General features: G+C 43.5%; 1 protein-coding gene and 1 long non-coding RNA gene across 4 annotated transcripts; both read right to left on the bottom strand.

Annotated features, from left to right (window-relative positions):
* Positions 1-4601: 4601 nt before the first annotated feature.
* On the bottom strand, positions 4602-5732 carry LOC123257436. The gene is made up of 4 exons (XR_006507515.1): positions 5494-5732; positions 5217-5437; positions 4834-5122; positions 4602-4771 (listed from the first exon to the last, which is right to left on the bottom strand). It is a non-coding gene; the product is annotated as an uncharacterized LOC123257436 (long non-coding RNA).
* A 2750-nt stretch (positions 5733-8482) lies between these two features.
* On the bottom strand, positions 8483-15235 carry LOC6497764 (liprin-alpha-1). Of its 3 annotated transcripts, none has more exons than XM_032451824.2 (15): positions 15018-15235; positions 14279-14580; positions 14117-14218; positions 13597-13944; positions 13429-13530; positions 13190-13357; positions 13012-13131; positions 12526-12666; positions 10956-11879; positions 10249-10880; positions 9986-10188; positions 9814-9921; positions 9435-9754; positions 9253-9369; positions 8483-9189 (listed from the first exon to the last, which is right to left on the bottom strand). In XM_032451824.2, exons 2-15 carry the CDS (start codon positions 14525-14527, stop codon positions 9100-9102), a joined length of 3624 nt encoding a protein of 1207 aa, XP_032307715.1. In that variant the 5' UTR covers positions 14528-14580; positions 15018-15235; the 3' UTR covers positions 8483-9099. The 3 variants fall into 3 exon arrangements, with proteins under 3 accessions (XP_032307715.1, XP_032307717.1, XP_044572487.1); XM_032451826.2 differs by having other exon boundaries at positions 12538-12666; XM_044716552.1 differs by lacking the exon at positions 12526-12666.
* Positions 15236-15257: the final 22 nt, after the last annotated feature.

Here is a 15257-nt window from a genome sequence, read left to right as displayed (position 1 = left end):
TCTCTGTCTGTCTCTGTTTGTCTCTGTTTGTCTCTGTCTGTCTCTGTCTGTCCCTGTCTGTCTCTGTCTGTCTCTGTCTGTCCCTGTCTGTCCCTGTCTGTCTCTGTCTGTCTCTGTCTGTCCCTGTCTGTCTCTGTCTGTCTCTGTCTGTCTCTGTCTTTCTCTGTCTTTCTCTGTCTGTCTCTGTCTGTCTGTCTGTCTCTGTCTGTCTCTGTTTGTCTCTGTTTGTCTCTGTCTGTCTCTGTCTGTCTCTGTCTGTCTCTGTCTGTCTCTGTCTGTCTCTGTCTGTCTCTGTCTGTCTCTGTCTGTCTCTGTCTGTCTCTGTCTGTCTCTGTCTGTCTCTGTCTGTCTCTGTCTGTCTCTGTTTGTCTCTGTCTGTCTCTGTCTGTCTCTGTTTGTCTCTGTTTGTCTCTGTCTGTCTCTGTCTGTCTCTGTCTGTCTCTGTCTGTCTCTGTCTGTCTCTGTCTGTCTCTGTCTGTCTCTGTCTGTCTCTGTCTGTCTCTGTCTGTCCCTGTCTGTCCCTGTCTGTCTCTGTCTGTCTCTGTCTGTCTCTGTCTGTCTCTGTCTGTCTCTGTCTGTCTCTGTCTGTCCCTGTCTGTCCCTGTCTGTCTCTGTCTGTCTCTGTCTGTCTCTGTCTGTCTCTGTCTGTCTCTGTCTGTCCCTGTCTGTCTCTGTCTGTCTCTGTCTGTCTCTGTCTGTCTCTGTCTGTCTCTGTCTGTCTCTGTCTGTCTCTGTCTGTCTCTGTCTGTCTCTGTCTGTCTCTGTCTGTCTCTGTTTGTCTCTGTTTGTCTCTGTCTGTCTCTGTCTGTCCCTGTCTGTCTCTGTCTGTCTCTGTCTGTCCCTGTCTGTCCCTGTCTGTCTCTGTCTGTCTCTGTCTGTCTCTGTTTGTCTCTGTCTGTCTCTGTCTGTCTCTGTCTGTCTCTGTCTGTCTCTGTCTGTCTCTGTCTGTCTCTGTCTGTCCCTGTCTGTCCCTGTCTGTCTCTGTCTGTCTCTGTCTGTCTCTGTCTGTCTCTGTCTGTCTCTGTCTGTCCCTGTCTGTCTCTGTCTGTCTCTGTCTGTCCCTGTCTGTCTCTGTCTGTCTCTGTCTGTCCCTGTCTGTCCCTGTCTGTCTCTGTCTGTCTCTGTCTGTCTCTGTTTGTCTCTGTCTGTCTCTGTCTGTCTCTGTCTGTCTCTGTCTGTCTCTGTCTGTCTCTGTCTGTCTCTGTCTGTCTCTGTCTGTCTCTGTCTGTCTCTGTTTGTCTCTGTCTGTCTCTGTCTGTCTCTGTCTGTCTCTGTTTGTCTCTGTCTGTCTCTGTCTGTCTCTGTCTGTCTCTGTCTGTCTCTGTCTGTCTCTGTTTGTCCCTGTCTGTCTCTGTCTGTCTCTGTCTGTCTCTGTCTGTCTCTGTCTGTCTCTGTCTGTCCCTGTCTGTCTCTGTCTGTCTCTGTCTGTCTCTGTCTGTCTCTGTCTGTCTCTGTCTGTCTCTGTCTGTCTCTGTCTGTCTCTGTCTTTCTCTGTCTTTCTCTGTCTGTCTCTGTCTGTCTGTCTGTCTCTGTCTGTCTCTGTCTGTCTCTGTCTGTCTCTGTCTGTCTCTGTCTGTCTCTGTCTGTCTCTGTCTGTCTCTGTCTGTCTCTGTCTGTCTCTGTCTGTCTCTGTCTGTCTCTGTCTGTCTCTGTCTGTCTCTGTCTGTCCCTGTCTGTCCCTGTCTGTCTCTGTCTGTCTCTGTCTGTCTCTGTCTGTCTCTGTCTGTCTCTGTCTGTCCCTGTCTGTCTCTGTCTGTCTCTGTCTGTCTCTGTCTGTCTCTGTCTGTCTCTGTCTGTCTGTCTGTCTCTGTCTGTCTCTGTCTGTCTCTGTCTGTCTCTGTCTGTCTCTGTCTGTCTCTGTTTGTCTCTGTCTGTCTCTGTCTGTCTCTGTTTGTCTCTGTTTGTCTCTGTCTGTCTCTGTCTGTCTCTGTCTGTCTCTGTCTGTCTCTGTTTGTCTCTGTTTGTCTCTGTCTGTCTCTGTCTGTCTCTGTCTGTCTCTGTCTGTCTCTGTCTGTCTCTGTTTGTCTCTGTCTGTCTCTGTCTGTCTCTGTCTGTCTCTGTCTTTCTCTGTCTTTCTCTGTCTGTCTCTGTCTGTCTGTCTGTCTCTGTCTGTCTCTGTCTGTCTCTGTCTGTCTCTGTTTGTCTCTGTCTGTCTCTGTCTGTCTCTGTCTGTCTCTGTCTGTCTCTGTCTGTCTCTGTCTGTCTCTGTCTGTCTCTGTCTGTCTCTGTCTGTCTCTGTTTGTCTCTGTCTGTCTCTGTCTGTCTCTGTCTGTCTCTGTCTGTCTCTGTCTGTCCCTGTCTGTCCCTGTCTGTCTCTGTCTGTCTCTGTCTGTCTCTGTTTGTCTCTGTCTGTCTCTGTCTGTCTCTGTCTGTCTCTGTCTGTCTCTGTCTGTCTCTGTCTGTCTCTGTCTGTCCCTGTCTGTCCCTGTCTGTCTCTGTCTGTCTCTGTCTGTCTCTGTCTGTCTCTGTCTGTCTCTGTCTGTCCCTGTCTGTCTCTGTCTGTCTCTGTCTGTCTCTGTCTGTCTCTGTCTGTCTCTGTCTGTCTCTGTCTGTCTCTGTTTGTCTCTGTTTGTCTCTGTCTGTCTCTGTCTGTCCCTGTCTGTCTCTGTCTGTCTCTGTCTGTCCCTGTCTGTCCCTGTCTGTCTCTGTCTGTCTCTGTCTGTCTCTGTTTGTCTCTGTCTGTCTCTGTCTGTCTCTGTCTGTCTCTGTCTGTCTCTGTCTGTCTCTGTCTGTCTCTGTCTGTCCCTGTCTGTCCCTGTCTGTCTCTGTCTGTCTCTGTCTGTCTCTGTCTGTCTCTGTCTGTCTCTGTCTGTCTCTGTCTGTCTCTGTCTGTCTCTGTCTGTCCCTGTCTGTCTCTGTCTGTCTCTGTCTGTCTCTGTCTTTCTCTGTCTTTCTCTGTCTGTCTCTGTCTGTCTGTCTGTCTCTGTCTGTCTCTGTCTGTCTCTGTCTGTCTCTGTCTGTCTCTGTCTGTCTCTGTTTGTCTCTGTCTGTCTCTGTCTGTCTCTGTTTGTCTCTGTTTGTCTCTGTCTGTCTCTGTCTGTCTCTGTCTGTCTCTGTTTGTCTCTGTTTGTCTCTGTCTGTCTCTGTCTGTCTCTGTCTGTCTCTGTCTGTCTCTGTCTGTCTCTGTTTGTCTCTGTCTGTCTCTGTCTGTCTCTGTCTGTCTCTGTCTTTCTCTGTCTTTCTCTGTCTGTCTCTGTCTGTCTGTCTGTCTCTGTCTGTCTCTGTCTGTCTCTGTCTGTCTCTGTTTGTCTCTGTCTGTCTCTGTCTGTCTCTGTCTGTCTCTGTCTGTCTCTGTCTGTCTCTGTCTGTCTCTGTCTGTCTCTGTCTGTCTCTGTCTGTCTCTGTTTGTCTCTGTCTGTCTCTGTCTGTCTCTGTTTGTCTCTGTTTGTCTCTGTCTGTCTCTGTCTGTCTCTGTCTGTCTCTGTCTGTCTCTGTCTGTCTCTGTCTGTCTCTGTCTGTCTCTGTCTGTCTCTGTTTGTCTCTGTTTGTCTCTGTCTGTCTCTGTCTGTCTCTGTCTGTCTCTGTCTGTCTCTGTCTGTCTCTGTCTGTCTCTGTCTGTCTCTGTCTGTCCCTGTCTGTCTCTGTCTGTCTCTGTCTGTCCCTGTCTGTCCCTGTCTGTCTCTGTCTGTCTCTGTCTGTCTCTGTTTGTCTCTGTCTGTCTCTGTCTGTCTCTGTCTGTCTCTGTCTGTCTCTGTCTGTCTCTGTCTGTCTCTGTCTGTCCCTGTCTGTCCCTGTCTGTCTCTGTCTGTCTCTGTCTGTCTCTGTCTGTCTCTGTCTGTCTCTGTCTGTCCCTGTCTGTCTCTGTCTGTCTCTGTCTGTCTCTGTCTGTCTCTGTCTGTCTCTGTCTGTCTCTGTCTGTCTCTGTTTGTCTCTGTTTGTCTCTGTCTGTCTCTGTCTGTCCCTGTCTGTCTCTGTCTGTCTCTGTCTGTCCCTGTCTGTCCCTGTCTGTCTCTGTCTGTCTCTGTCTGTCTCTGTTTGTCTCTGTCTGTCTCTGTCTGTCTCTGTCTGTCTCTGTCTGTCTCTGTCTGTCTCTGTCTGTCTCTGTCTGTCCCTGTCTGTCCCTGTCTGTCTCTGTCTGTCTCTGTCTGTCTCTGTCTGTCTCTGTCTGTCTCTGTCTGTCCCTGTCTGTCTCTGTCTGTCTCTGTCTGTCTCTGTCTGTCTCTGTCTGTCTCTGTCTGTCTCTGTCTGTCTCTGTCTGTCTCTGTCTGTCTCTGTCTGTCTCTGTCTGTCTCTGTCTGTCTCTGTCTGTCTCTGTCTGTCTCTGTCTGTCTCTGTTTGTCTCTGTCTGTCTCTGTCTGTCTCTGTTTGTCTCTGTTTGTCTCTGTCTGTCTCTGTCTGTCTCTGTCTGTCTCTGTCTGTCTCTGTCTGTCTCTGTCTGTCTCTGTCTGTCTCTGTCTGTCTCTGTCTGTCTCTGTCTGTCCCTGTCTGTCCCTGTCTGTCTCTGTCTGTCTCTGTCTGTCTCTGTTTGTCTCTGTCTGTCTCTGTCTGTCTCTGTCTGTCTCTGTCTTTCTCTGTCTTTCTCTGTCTGTCTCTGTCTGTCTGTCTGTCTCTGTCTGTCTCTGTCTGTCTCTGTCTGTCTCTGTCTGTCTCTGTCTTTCTCTGTCTTTCTCTGTCTGTCTCTGTCTGTCTCTGTCTGTCTGTCTGTCTCTGTCTGTCTCTGTGTGTCTTTGTCTGTCTCTGTATACTGCAATTTTTGACTCACCTGTATTGTCTACGATCCGTTCCTGATGACCTTCCTTTTTGGGACACGCACCCTCACCACGGCAATGACCTGCGAAAGTAACACGCTGTGATAAATGTATTGACGACAAGCACAATTTAAATTGTTCTTACCTCATGCCCACTTAGCCGCGCTCACAGATTTCCTCTAAATCTGCTCGCATGTATGTGGCAAACATGCTTTCTTTCCCTCGACGCTAGCTGGAACTGACGATTCCCGAAAATATGTAGCTCATATTGCGGGCCATGTCTCTGCCGACGCTGTTCCATAGCAACGCTTCTTGGGAACGGCGCGGCCTACGTGAGACGCCGACACCGACGCCCTTCTGAGGCGATGCTGCTGCCGACGTCGACGCCAATTTTTTGACGACGCTGCTGCCATTGCGCCGCCGTCGACATTTTTCTAGAAATATGGATGAATTTGAATAATATGCCCAAATGACCCCTTTTCTTCCAATTGGATATAAGAAAAGTAGCCACCTGCTTAAAAGACTCACCTGTTGGACGCCGATGTTGCTGCCACAGCCACTGCATGCAATTTAAATGCTGCTTGCCAAATATGTGACGCCGCAATATGTATGGGCGTCGGGCCGAGGCGTCCACTTCTGAGAACTCAATGATGACGCTTCCGAGAATTCCAGTGACGCCGGCCAATTGCTGCTAGTAAATCCTTTTGATGACCTCCGGGGAGTACGTTTCCATGCTTCTTCGTCGGTTCCTGGAGAAATTTTAAATTTATTTTCCTATTTTATATTTTTATTAATAATTACTCACCATTTCACGCTTCTCCTTTGCTGGCTTCACCCACGCTATAAATAGTAGAGATGATAGTTGTAAGCAGTGGTGGGACTTTACTGCCTATCGATAGGTGGATTTTTTAGGGCATTTAAATTTTCTGGTATTTTTGGCATTTAAATTTTCTGGTATTTTTCTTTTTTCTAATTTCTAGTATTTTTGTGCAATATTAATATGGCCGTTTTTACAAATTTTAAAATGGTGGGAAGGGTCGAAGCAAATAAGTTTCCCTATGGTAATACGCCTAGACCCTTTCTTCCCCGCAAATGTAACGGTAGCGCGGCTCTGCCTTTCCCTCTTCTTTTTCCTAAAATTTAAATTGTGTAAATTCTCCTACTTCTTTTTTTTTACGTTGTTATTGATAAATGAAATTGTTAAATAAATTAAAGAAAGTCAAATATAATCATTAAAATACAACTGAGAAAAAAGTCTCTCTCTGTCTGTTTCTGTCTGTCTCTGTGCGGGAACTTTTTCTTCCTCCCTGTGCGACATGTCAAATTAGGCCGATTGGCTCCCTTTTCTTTTTCTTTATATTTTAATTGTTAAAGTTAATTTAGTGCCAGTTATTAAAAGACTTGTTAATGTTTGTGTTATTTATTGTATATACAATGATGGCACTGGGATATCTAAAGAACCACAACATCTGTTATATTAAAACTATAATATATTTGCAACAAAAACGATATCTAGCATTGTTCGCCTATGGGGCCGCCTCCTTACGTGTGCCCTCTTACTTTGTTGCCATTGTTATTAATGTCTCTCTTGCTTTAGACCAATCACACAGGAGAACAATCGTAGCAACTGCAGCTGTAACACCGCTCTCCAATCGGCATAGCGCTTTTTTTTATAACCAATCACTTTTGAGATTAGAAATGTTTGTTAGTGTTTCTTGCTCTAAGCTTTTTATGCAGAAGTGTGCTCCCTAACTTTGCCGCCATTGTTATTAATGTCTCTCTTGCTTTGCACCAATCACAACAGAGTAAAATTGTAGCAACTGCAGTCGTAGCATCGCTCTCCAATCGGCAAATAGTTCTCTTTTTTATAACCAATCACTGTTGAGATGAGAAATGTTTGTTAATATTCAACTGCTCTTGTTGTTTTTTAACCCATCGACCAATAAAATAAAACATAGCAGATCCTCAATATATATTAAACGAATAAAAAAAACTAACAATAATCACAAAAGCAAGAAATGATAGAAACAATTACACACATACTTAAATATAATTATTAAAAATATTCTTAAACATTTAACACATTAAAAAACCAAGAATAAATAAATATACATAACAAAAAGGTACAATAAAAAAATACAAAATCCAAAAAAAAATATAATTATCTTGACCTCTTATAATGTCGCCTGCAGAACCATGGATTCTCTACAGCTTTTCCCTCCTTTGCCATTTTGTCGGAGCAGCTCTAGTGGCCAGGTTTCCTTCTCCTCCGGAACTGGTGGGCAATGCGGCCTAAGGGTTGAGACTTTTGCCACAGGAATTGAAAAAAATTAAAGAAGTTCCCTTATAAAATTTGAGGAAAAAAATGCAATAATATATACAAACGCATAGTTTTTTAAATAAATTTTAGTTTGTAATTATATTTGTTTCATTTTATTTTTGTGGTTTGCTTTTTTCAAATATATATGGTACATATAAAAAATTCCTAAATGGAATTTTTGCCTATGATGTTGGTATTTTATTCAACTTGTATGTTTCCTTTTCATGTTCACAATATTGTATAAATATATTTACATATGTATGTGTAAGGGCAAAATCAATTTTACGTTAATGTTATGCATTTAGTTTAGTTATGTTCGTTCTCAAACTTATTTTTGCGGAATTTTCAACAAAAGTTAACAATTAAACCAATCCCTTGTTGAAATTAACTTACATCATTTGCATTAGTGTTTAGTAAATTTAGGTTACACATCATAAATATTTGCTTTAATCTTGGATTTACTTAGATAATGCTACAGTTACATACATAAATAAGTTTCTGTTTAGAGTTGTTAAGTTTGTTTACGCATTTGATTCGTTTTAATTTTGCTAATACAGTTGAAATAATTTCATTAAGTATTTTCTTGTTAGTATATGTTATAATATATATTTTAGTTGTATAAATTAATTTAGATTTATATACTCTTTAAGATTTTTTATGTTTTCTTCTATATATATACTCGAACTTAAAGGCAAGCGTTAGTTGCGTTTTGGTTTTGTTTAAATAAGTAAAATCTTAAAAATAATGCACATAAGACCCCAAAAACTAACATTGTAAGATGCTGTGGATTTTAAGATGTTTGATTAAATGTGAATATGCTTTGTGGCAGTTTTAGTGCTTTCACGTATTTGTAAACAAATAAGTACATCCAAATTAAAATAAGATTTTTAGTTAGAAAGGATTTTAACAAAAGTGTGAACATAGTTGAGTACATTTCTTTGCCGTGCATGCAACAAATCTTACTGAGCAACATAACAAGAGTTGGAAATTGTTACGATTGTTTTGGTTTAAAAAACAATGGATATGCTTTTACATTTTATGAATAGTTTTGAAATCAGACATTAGGTATTGAAACGGAAATCTTTCTCCTTTAGACAGTGAGTACAGGATTTCTTTATTATGGGCTAAAGCAAGGGCTACGATTTGAGTCTAGGTTTACGTTTAATTCGCCTTTAAAGCTTTTCGATTAATAAATGATTTCGTATTTATATGTACGTAAATAGTTGATTTTAGTGGGCGCTTGCGACTTCTCCAACTATCCTTCCCCTCAATTTACTTCTAATACTTTCTTTTGTTAGTTACACATATGCTTGATAATCCTTTATAATTAGATTTATTTTAATATATAAATCGTATATATGCAGCTGTTAATATATATGTATGCCTGATTGTTGTGCATGTTGTTCATTTCATAAACTCTATTGAAACGCCGTCTCTGCCCTCTCCGAAAACATAACCAGAAACAATAATGTCATATGTAAAGCGTATGTTAGTTTTATATATCGAAATTAAAAAAAAAGTAATATTTGATTAAAATAAAAACTGTACAAAATGCCATAAAAATTATATAACAAACAAGTTTGGTCACGAATTTGGTTCGAAGCAAGCTGTCATCTCTGCATCATCTAAAACAAAATACTGTTAGTCTATTGCAGGCCCAATTACACTAAAAATAGTACAATAATAATTATACAATCGAAAACTGTTTAGCTTCTAAAACTTGTACACGCCTGGCAGCGGCAGCGACTTGGCGGCATTGCAACTACAAATGTCCTATGAAAAGTATGTGCTATGTCTTGTATACATTGTCTTGTTATGGATTATGTGACTATGTGTGTTTATATATATGTTAAATATGTGGATTAGACGTGCATCATGCTGGGGAGTCTCTTGCGTTGCGTCTTTCTTGTTAGAATTGTTTGTGGTTTATTTGCTGCTAGCTTTTATCTCTTTTTCTTTAGTTGCGGCTTAGGAAACTTTGCCCCTGGTCTTTTCGGTCTTATTGTTTTAGGTTGCTTATGTCGTCGATCCTCCTTATCATGTTTCTACGTTTCACTCATCCACTGGCGTAGTGGGAGGACTATAGCTGCATCAGGAAGCACTACGCTGCTCGTTCTCCGGCCTGCGATCTGTGGCGATTTGCAGCAGGTTATTGAACTCTGTGTCGAGTATTTGGCGAGCCTAAATAATTGAAAAGGTTTGTTAATTAAAAAATATATAAGTGTTAATAATTAAAAATATAACCTGAGCATTTTGTGTGGGTATTTGAAGAGCCAAACCCATGGCATTGGAGTCGAAGCCTTCGTCCAGAGCCATCAGAGCCCCATGTACCCCAGATTCCAGCAAGTTGTTGGCGTATTCCTTTGAATTAAATATAATTATAATCAATTGTTATTTATCTATTCAAAATACAGTAGAGTTTCTACCTTAAGTCCGATGCTTCCCACCCATCGAATAACCCGTTCATTGCTCCAAACGAGCACATCGCATAATCCGTTTTCACTCATTTTACGCCTATGCTCCAACTCCGTGCGATCATAGTTAAGACGCTTGAGCATAGATATGCCAAACTGCAGGCTAGTGCGATGAAAACTGTCCACCATTTTGAGCTGACCCCGAAGGTCCTTCTTGGTAAGGTGGTCCAACATACGCGCGTCCACCAAACACTCCATAAAGGTTGTGCGATATTGCGGCAGGCCAAGGCCGGGTAACCAGTAGTTGCCAATCCATTCATGGTTCATGTCGCCTGCATTAAAAATTTAATATTTTAATAAGAAAATAATTTATTGTAAAAACAAATGTTACCAAACGCCAGTGTGGTACGAGAGGTTTGTGGCGCTGAGGGAGAAGTGAGTGACACCATCTCCTGTATGGCTAAACGCAATTTGAGCCTATGCAGTGGATTGCTAATTCCTATTTCAAGAGAACATAAAGAACTTAGTCTGTGACAAAATAATATAATAACCACGATCCTTACCAATCTCCCGCTGAATTTCCGTATCGCTAAGCGCACTCATAATGGCTCCTGACTTGACGTTTGCACGGCAGGCGGCTACATACCAAGCTGGCATTCCAACCCACAGCTCTAGCCAGGCCACAATTGTGGGGCCATTCCAGAGAGCAAAGGGAGTACCAGCCTTCATGGCTTCGCCCAACAAATCGTTGCGGTAATCGTGCTCTCTGCAAACGGAAACAAATCAGAGTATATTCTCTTAAGCTAGCCAAAGCCGTGGAACTTACTTCTTCTGTCGGCCATAGTCCACGCTGCTTATTTTGGATCCCTGAGAACTGGCAATGCGCGGCATCATACCGCCGGTCATGCTCATGGCATCGTAGTTAGAGTCAACCTCACTTAAACCAATTGACAAGTTGCCAATGGACATCATGCTAGGCGAACCGTCGGGTAGTGTGTCTTTTACGCCCTTAACTTTTTCCTTTTTGCTGAAGAATCGCCCCAGTGACGACTTAATGCCCCTCTTCTTTTGGACAGCTGCCGCGGCCGCATCGCGTGAAACTCCCGAGGTTGGCGTCTGTAGCATGGACATTGAGCCCATGGTATTATAATGACGCAGTGACTCCTGACTACCGTAACGCGAGCTAAGCGGCGAAAGGCCATAGCTATGGCTGCTCATCGGCATATGACCGCCGCTGTGGTTGGGCGGCATTTGATTAGGGGCATTGGGATTTAATCCGATAGAGCGCCGTCGCAGTTCTTCTTGACTGTGGGCTAGAGCCTGAGCCACGCGCTCCAAGCGCATAGAACGGGCAGTCAGGGGTGACGCCGCCCCCCCCGAGCTCGAGTCTCCGGTAGTAGACATACCTCCGTGAAGCTCCTCTCTCGAAGCATCACTAGACATTACTGGCAAGTTGAGCTGAAAATATTTAAAAAAAAAAAAGGGAAGTTTGTTTTATAAGACCGGCTTGACTTACGGTACTCATAAACTCACCGTGTGGTACTTCTGCATAAAATCCCTTTGCGGACTATTGGGCGTACTGCGGCCACTCATTGGAGGACTCTGCCTATCTATAGAACGGCCCCTGGCCAACAGATTGACGTGCTCCAGACTGCCCACCCGTGATTCTAGCTCCTCAGCCCTCGCTTCTGTAGACTGCTTCTCTTCCTGAATTAAGCGTATCTCATTATTAATGGCATCCAACTGCTCCTGCAGCATCATGGCAAGCGTCTGGGCGTCCGTATGGCCCGATGGGGACATCATATCAGCCGTGGCCGCTGCATACAAGGCATCGGAGTCGTCGCAGTCGGCGGCAGCCGCTACCAACTCGTATGCCTGTTGCTGGGCGTGTGCTGCCTGCTGTAGTTTTTCCCACTCCTGCTCTGCCATGGAGCGGGCTATGGCGTTTTCTTCAGAGAGCCGCTGCTTATTTTGGCGACGCAGCGAGTGCGTCTCAAAGCTGGCGTGCGAAGCACTCCGAGAGAACGCGCCGCTGGGATCTATTACACTGCTGGGCGAGAGGCTACGGGTGAGTGCCTCAGTCTGTTGAATATTATAGGCAATCTCCTGCTGTAACAGCTGGCGCTTGAAGTTCTCTATCTCCAGACGCGTCTTTGACAGCTCCTTCATTATTTCACTCTTCTCATGGTGCAGTTCCTCCGCTACTTTACGCGCCTTCTCCAGCTCCTGAGTAAGTGCGTTCTTTTCGTCTAACGCGTGCATGCGCTCCTTTAAATGCACCTGCAATCGCTCGTTTGACTCTGAGAGTAGCTTGTCCACAGTGGAGGACAGGCGAAGGTTGTGCTCTTCGTTCATTTTGAGACGCTGGTTCAGTCTTACCACCTCAGCAGTCTTTTCGTCCAGGTTAGTTTCAAGTCCCCGGATACGATCCTCGGCAGAACCGTGTCTTTCTTGAGCCTGAAATTTGGTTGGGCCAGCCAGTTCATTAAGTTTGCTCTTTCCATTTAATTTTTAATATGAATAAAGGTAACAAAGGTTTTAGTAATGAAAGCTAATAGTAAATTAAGCCTCTGTGTTCCAAATACAGGAGTTATTTCAGGATTTGTAGAATAAACTACGAATAAGTCATGTGTAAGTCAAGAGTGATAATATTAAATAAAAAAAAAAGATATATATCTTCGATAATGGGATCTGGATCAAAATTGTATTTCTAAGGATAGAAAATAATAAAAAAAAAAATTCAAAATAATTTAATACATAGCCATATGACATATTTTCTTTAAATATTTTTAAAGCTATTGTGGAGTTATTAATGATTCGAATTCATGAAATATCCTTTAATAACTTTTATTCTGTAAGCGGCAGAGGGGTTTGTTTGGTCTGATTTTGTTGTGATATAGGGTGCTGCAGAGTAAAAAGTTCGGTGCAGTACAGTTGAAGAAAAAGAGGGCAAAAGAGACTTGCAGTTTGTTAGTAGTTTTTTGTGGTGGAAAATACGTAAAAAAAGAGAGCTTTGCTTAAAAAAATATTTTATTGTAAGGACAAAATTGAGATACTTGTCATATGGAACCTGTCCGGCGCGCATATCAGTTCGAGTGCATACCTTGTTTCCTACCTTTGTCAATGCCTCCATGCGCGCCTTCAGCTGCTCCTCCATGTCCGGCTGAAGTTTGGCGTGCTGGGCAAGCTTCTGCTCGGATAGCTCCAGCTTCTCCTCGATGGCCCCGATCTTCTCCTCATGCAGCTGAATTGGCCGTTTGACAAAGTTCGTTCAAGTTTCGAGTGTGAGACGGGTGGGTTCGATTAGTTGTCAGGGATTGGTCAGGAGTATGTAAATGCAATTATTAGTCACGCTTTGAAGGAACTTAATGAGTGAGAAGGCTTAGGCACGATTAAAGAGCTGGTTGGGCCGACTCATTTATATATATATTTTCATTGGGGCGGATATTCATTATTGAATGACAAATAAAATTGATTACAAAGTAATAAAGTCCGACCCTTGAATATATTAATCTAATATCTATAAATATTTTGTATCTTTTGTGCTGCCTGTCCCAAAAGCCCAGTCCGCACTTTTTATTTTACTCACCTTAAGTTGAGCTTCTTTGTGTCGTAGCTCTTGTTCCAGTTTCTCGTTTAAATCATGCAGCGAGGTAGACTCCCTTTGAGCATTCAAATAGCGTTTCTCCAGCGTAGCAATGCGCTCCTCCTGAACGGAAAATTATTAATTAGATACCGTACAATAACAGATACTACCATTAACTAACTTGATCTTCTTTTTGGGCCACATTTTCGCGCAGGTCTCGCTGCAATTTAGAGCATGTGTCTTGGGCCTTGCAGTGATCTTTTTGAACCCGCGACATATTCTCCTCTAGTTCGCTGATTTTGTTATTTAGATCCGAGACACGACGCTGCCATTGCGAGAGTTCAGCGGTCTAAATAAAGGGGGTGGGAATATAAATGTTAAACACGAATGTCATTTTAGAGATGTCTCCCTGTGTCTCACCTGTTTCTCTATGATCGTCTGCAGCTCATGGGTCTTGGCTGCGTAATCGTTCAGTTCATTCGCATCGCCGTTGACGCCACCGCCTCCGCTCACGCCGGCCATCTAAAATCCACCAAAAAATACATTTAATCACCGTCATGGTTGAATAATTTTTTCAAGGGGTGCTACCTTCTCTTTGAGCCCGTTTTCAGTGCCTCCGGCCGCAGTTGGAGCACTTCCCGCTCCTGTGGTACTTCCCACACCCAGTGGCAAAACACCCGCCTTGTATTGAGCCAGCTCCTCCTTGGCGCCATTTAGCTCTTCTTCCATAACATTGTTCTTCTCAATGGAGAGACGCAGACGCTCACGGACCTTCTCGTCTAGGGCCTTGTGGTGCTCGAACAGAGATTTGAGGGCTTTCAATACTTCCACCTCGCTGGAGACCCCGCTTTGGGCCGCAGCCTGTCGCTTAACCACGGTCATTCGCAACGAGCGTTCATGGCGGGACACCAAGCACTCCAAATGCTCTAAAAGTAACTGAAACATGAAAAAAAAGCTGGTTAACTTTTTTAGTCAATATAATTACAACATTTTACATTTTATATTTATTTTAATCAATTTCACATTATCAAAAGGAGTTAGGATTCAGTTAAAGTGCTGCCAAAATAATTTTGCGAAGCTTTGTTAATATTGTCTTTTAAATAATTACCCTAGTATTATTCCGCTCAGCTTTTAACTCGCCAATTTCCTCATCTCGCTCCAGTAGAGTCTCACGGGCTTGAGTTAGCTCCTTGGTGAGTGTAGCAAACTCCTGTAAATATATACACCTTTAGTGGATTTTACGAGTAAAATTTGCCGAAAAAAGAATTACCTGCGGGAGGTTGGCGTTTATCTGGCGCTGCAAGCTATCCCGCTCCTTCTCAACGTCGTGCAACTTGGACTCCGTCTCACCAAGCCGTTCCTGCGCCTCCCGCAAGCTGTCCATCAGCTTATCCCGCTCGTCCAGCATGGACACCATAAGCTGCTCGAAATTGGCATCCTCGCCGCTGAACTGCGAGGACCGCTGCGAGATGCTGTCCTCCGAAATTGTGGGCATTACGTCGCACATCATGTTCCACATTATTTAGTTGGGGCCGCCAGAGCACGCCACCACACATACACTGGCATCCAAGACTGCCCAAGGGGAGAGATAGAGGGGGAGAAATCGTTAGATACACACACATACACCGTGTCACACCGACTCCAAATGGAATGGCCAGCATAGTGGGAGAAACATGTCTAATGAGACTTTTATCATAGGCGCCGCATTGATAACAAGTTTTCTACACAAATACTAGCACAATACACACATACACATACATCCAAACAGGCCCAGCACTTTTTCTCTTTCGCATAACTGACATATTTTTAATGCTCTAGGTGTGTCGCTGGCGCATTTTGTAACAACAAATCGCTGAAAGCGAGCCAATAGCTTGGCAGGTGCGAGTTTAATGCGTTTTTCACTGCGGTTAGACGCATTTTTCACCTTTACATTAATTTTTAGGGACGGCTTTTGTGCGAAAAAAAACCTGTGAGAAAAACTCCCTCTACAATCGGCTATTTTCACGTACCCCAGCGATCGATCGCACGGCGACGGGGCAGCACCAGCAACAACAACTATTGCCGCTGACTGGCCTTTGCATATGTATCCGGGTGGTTTAGTTTAATCACGGCAAATATAAATTCTGGATTTTTTTCCCCAAAATTTATTAACGTAAAGAAACTAGAGATGGGAATGTGTGCGTGAAATTAGTGATGGCCTGTGTTGTGTTTTTCGAAACTGTATGGCTACTTAGAATAAAGGAGTGCTA

Source organism: Drosophila ananassae, chromosome 3R (genome assembly GCF_017639315.1).
Source record: "Drosophila ananassae strain 14024-0371.13 chromosome 3R, ASM1763931v2, whole genome shotgun sequence".
In the NCBI taxonomy this organism is placed as follows: domain Eukaryota; kingdom Metazoa; phylum Arthropoda; class Insecta; order Diptera; family Drosophilidae; genus Drosophila; species Drosophila ananassae.
Note: the sequence above shows the minus strand (reverse complement) of the source record. Positions and strands in the feature narration are given on the sequence as shown.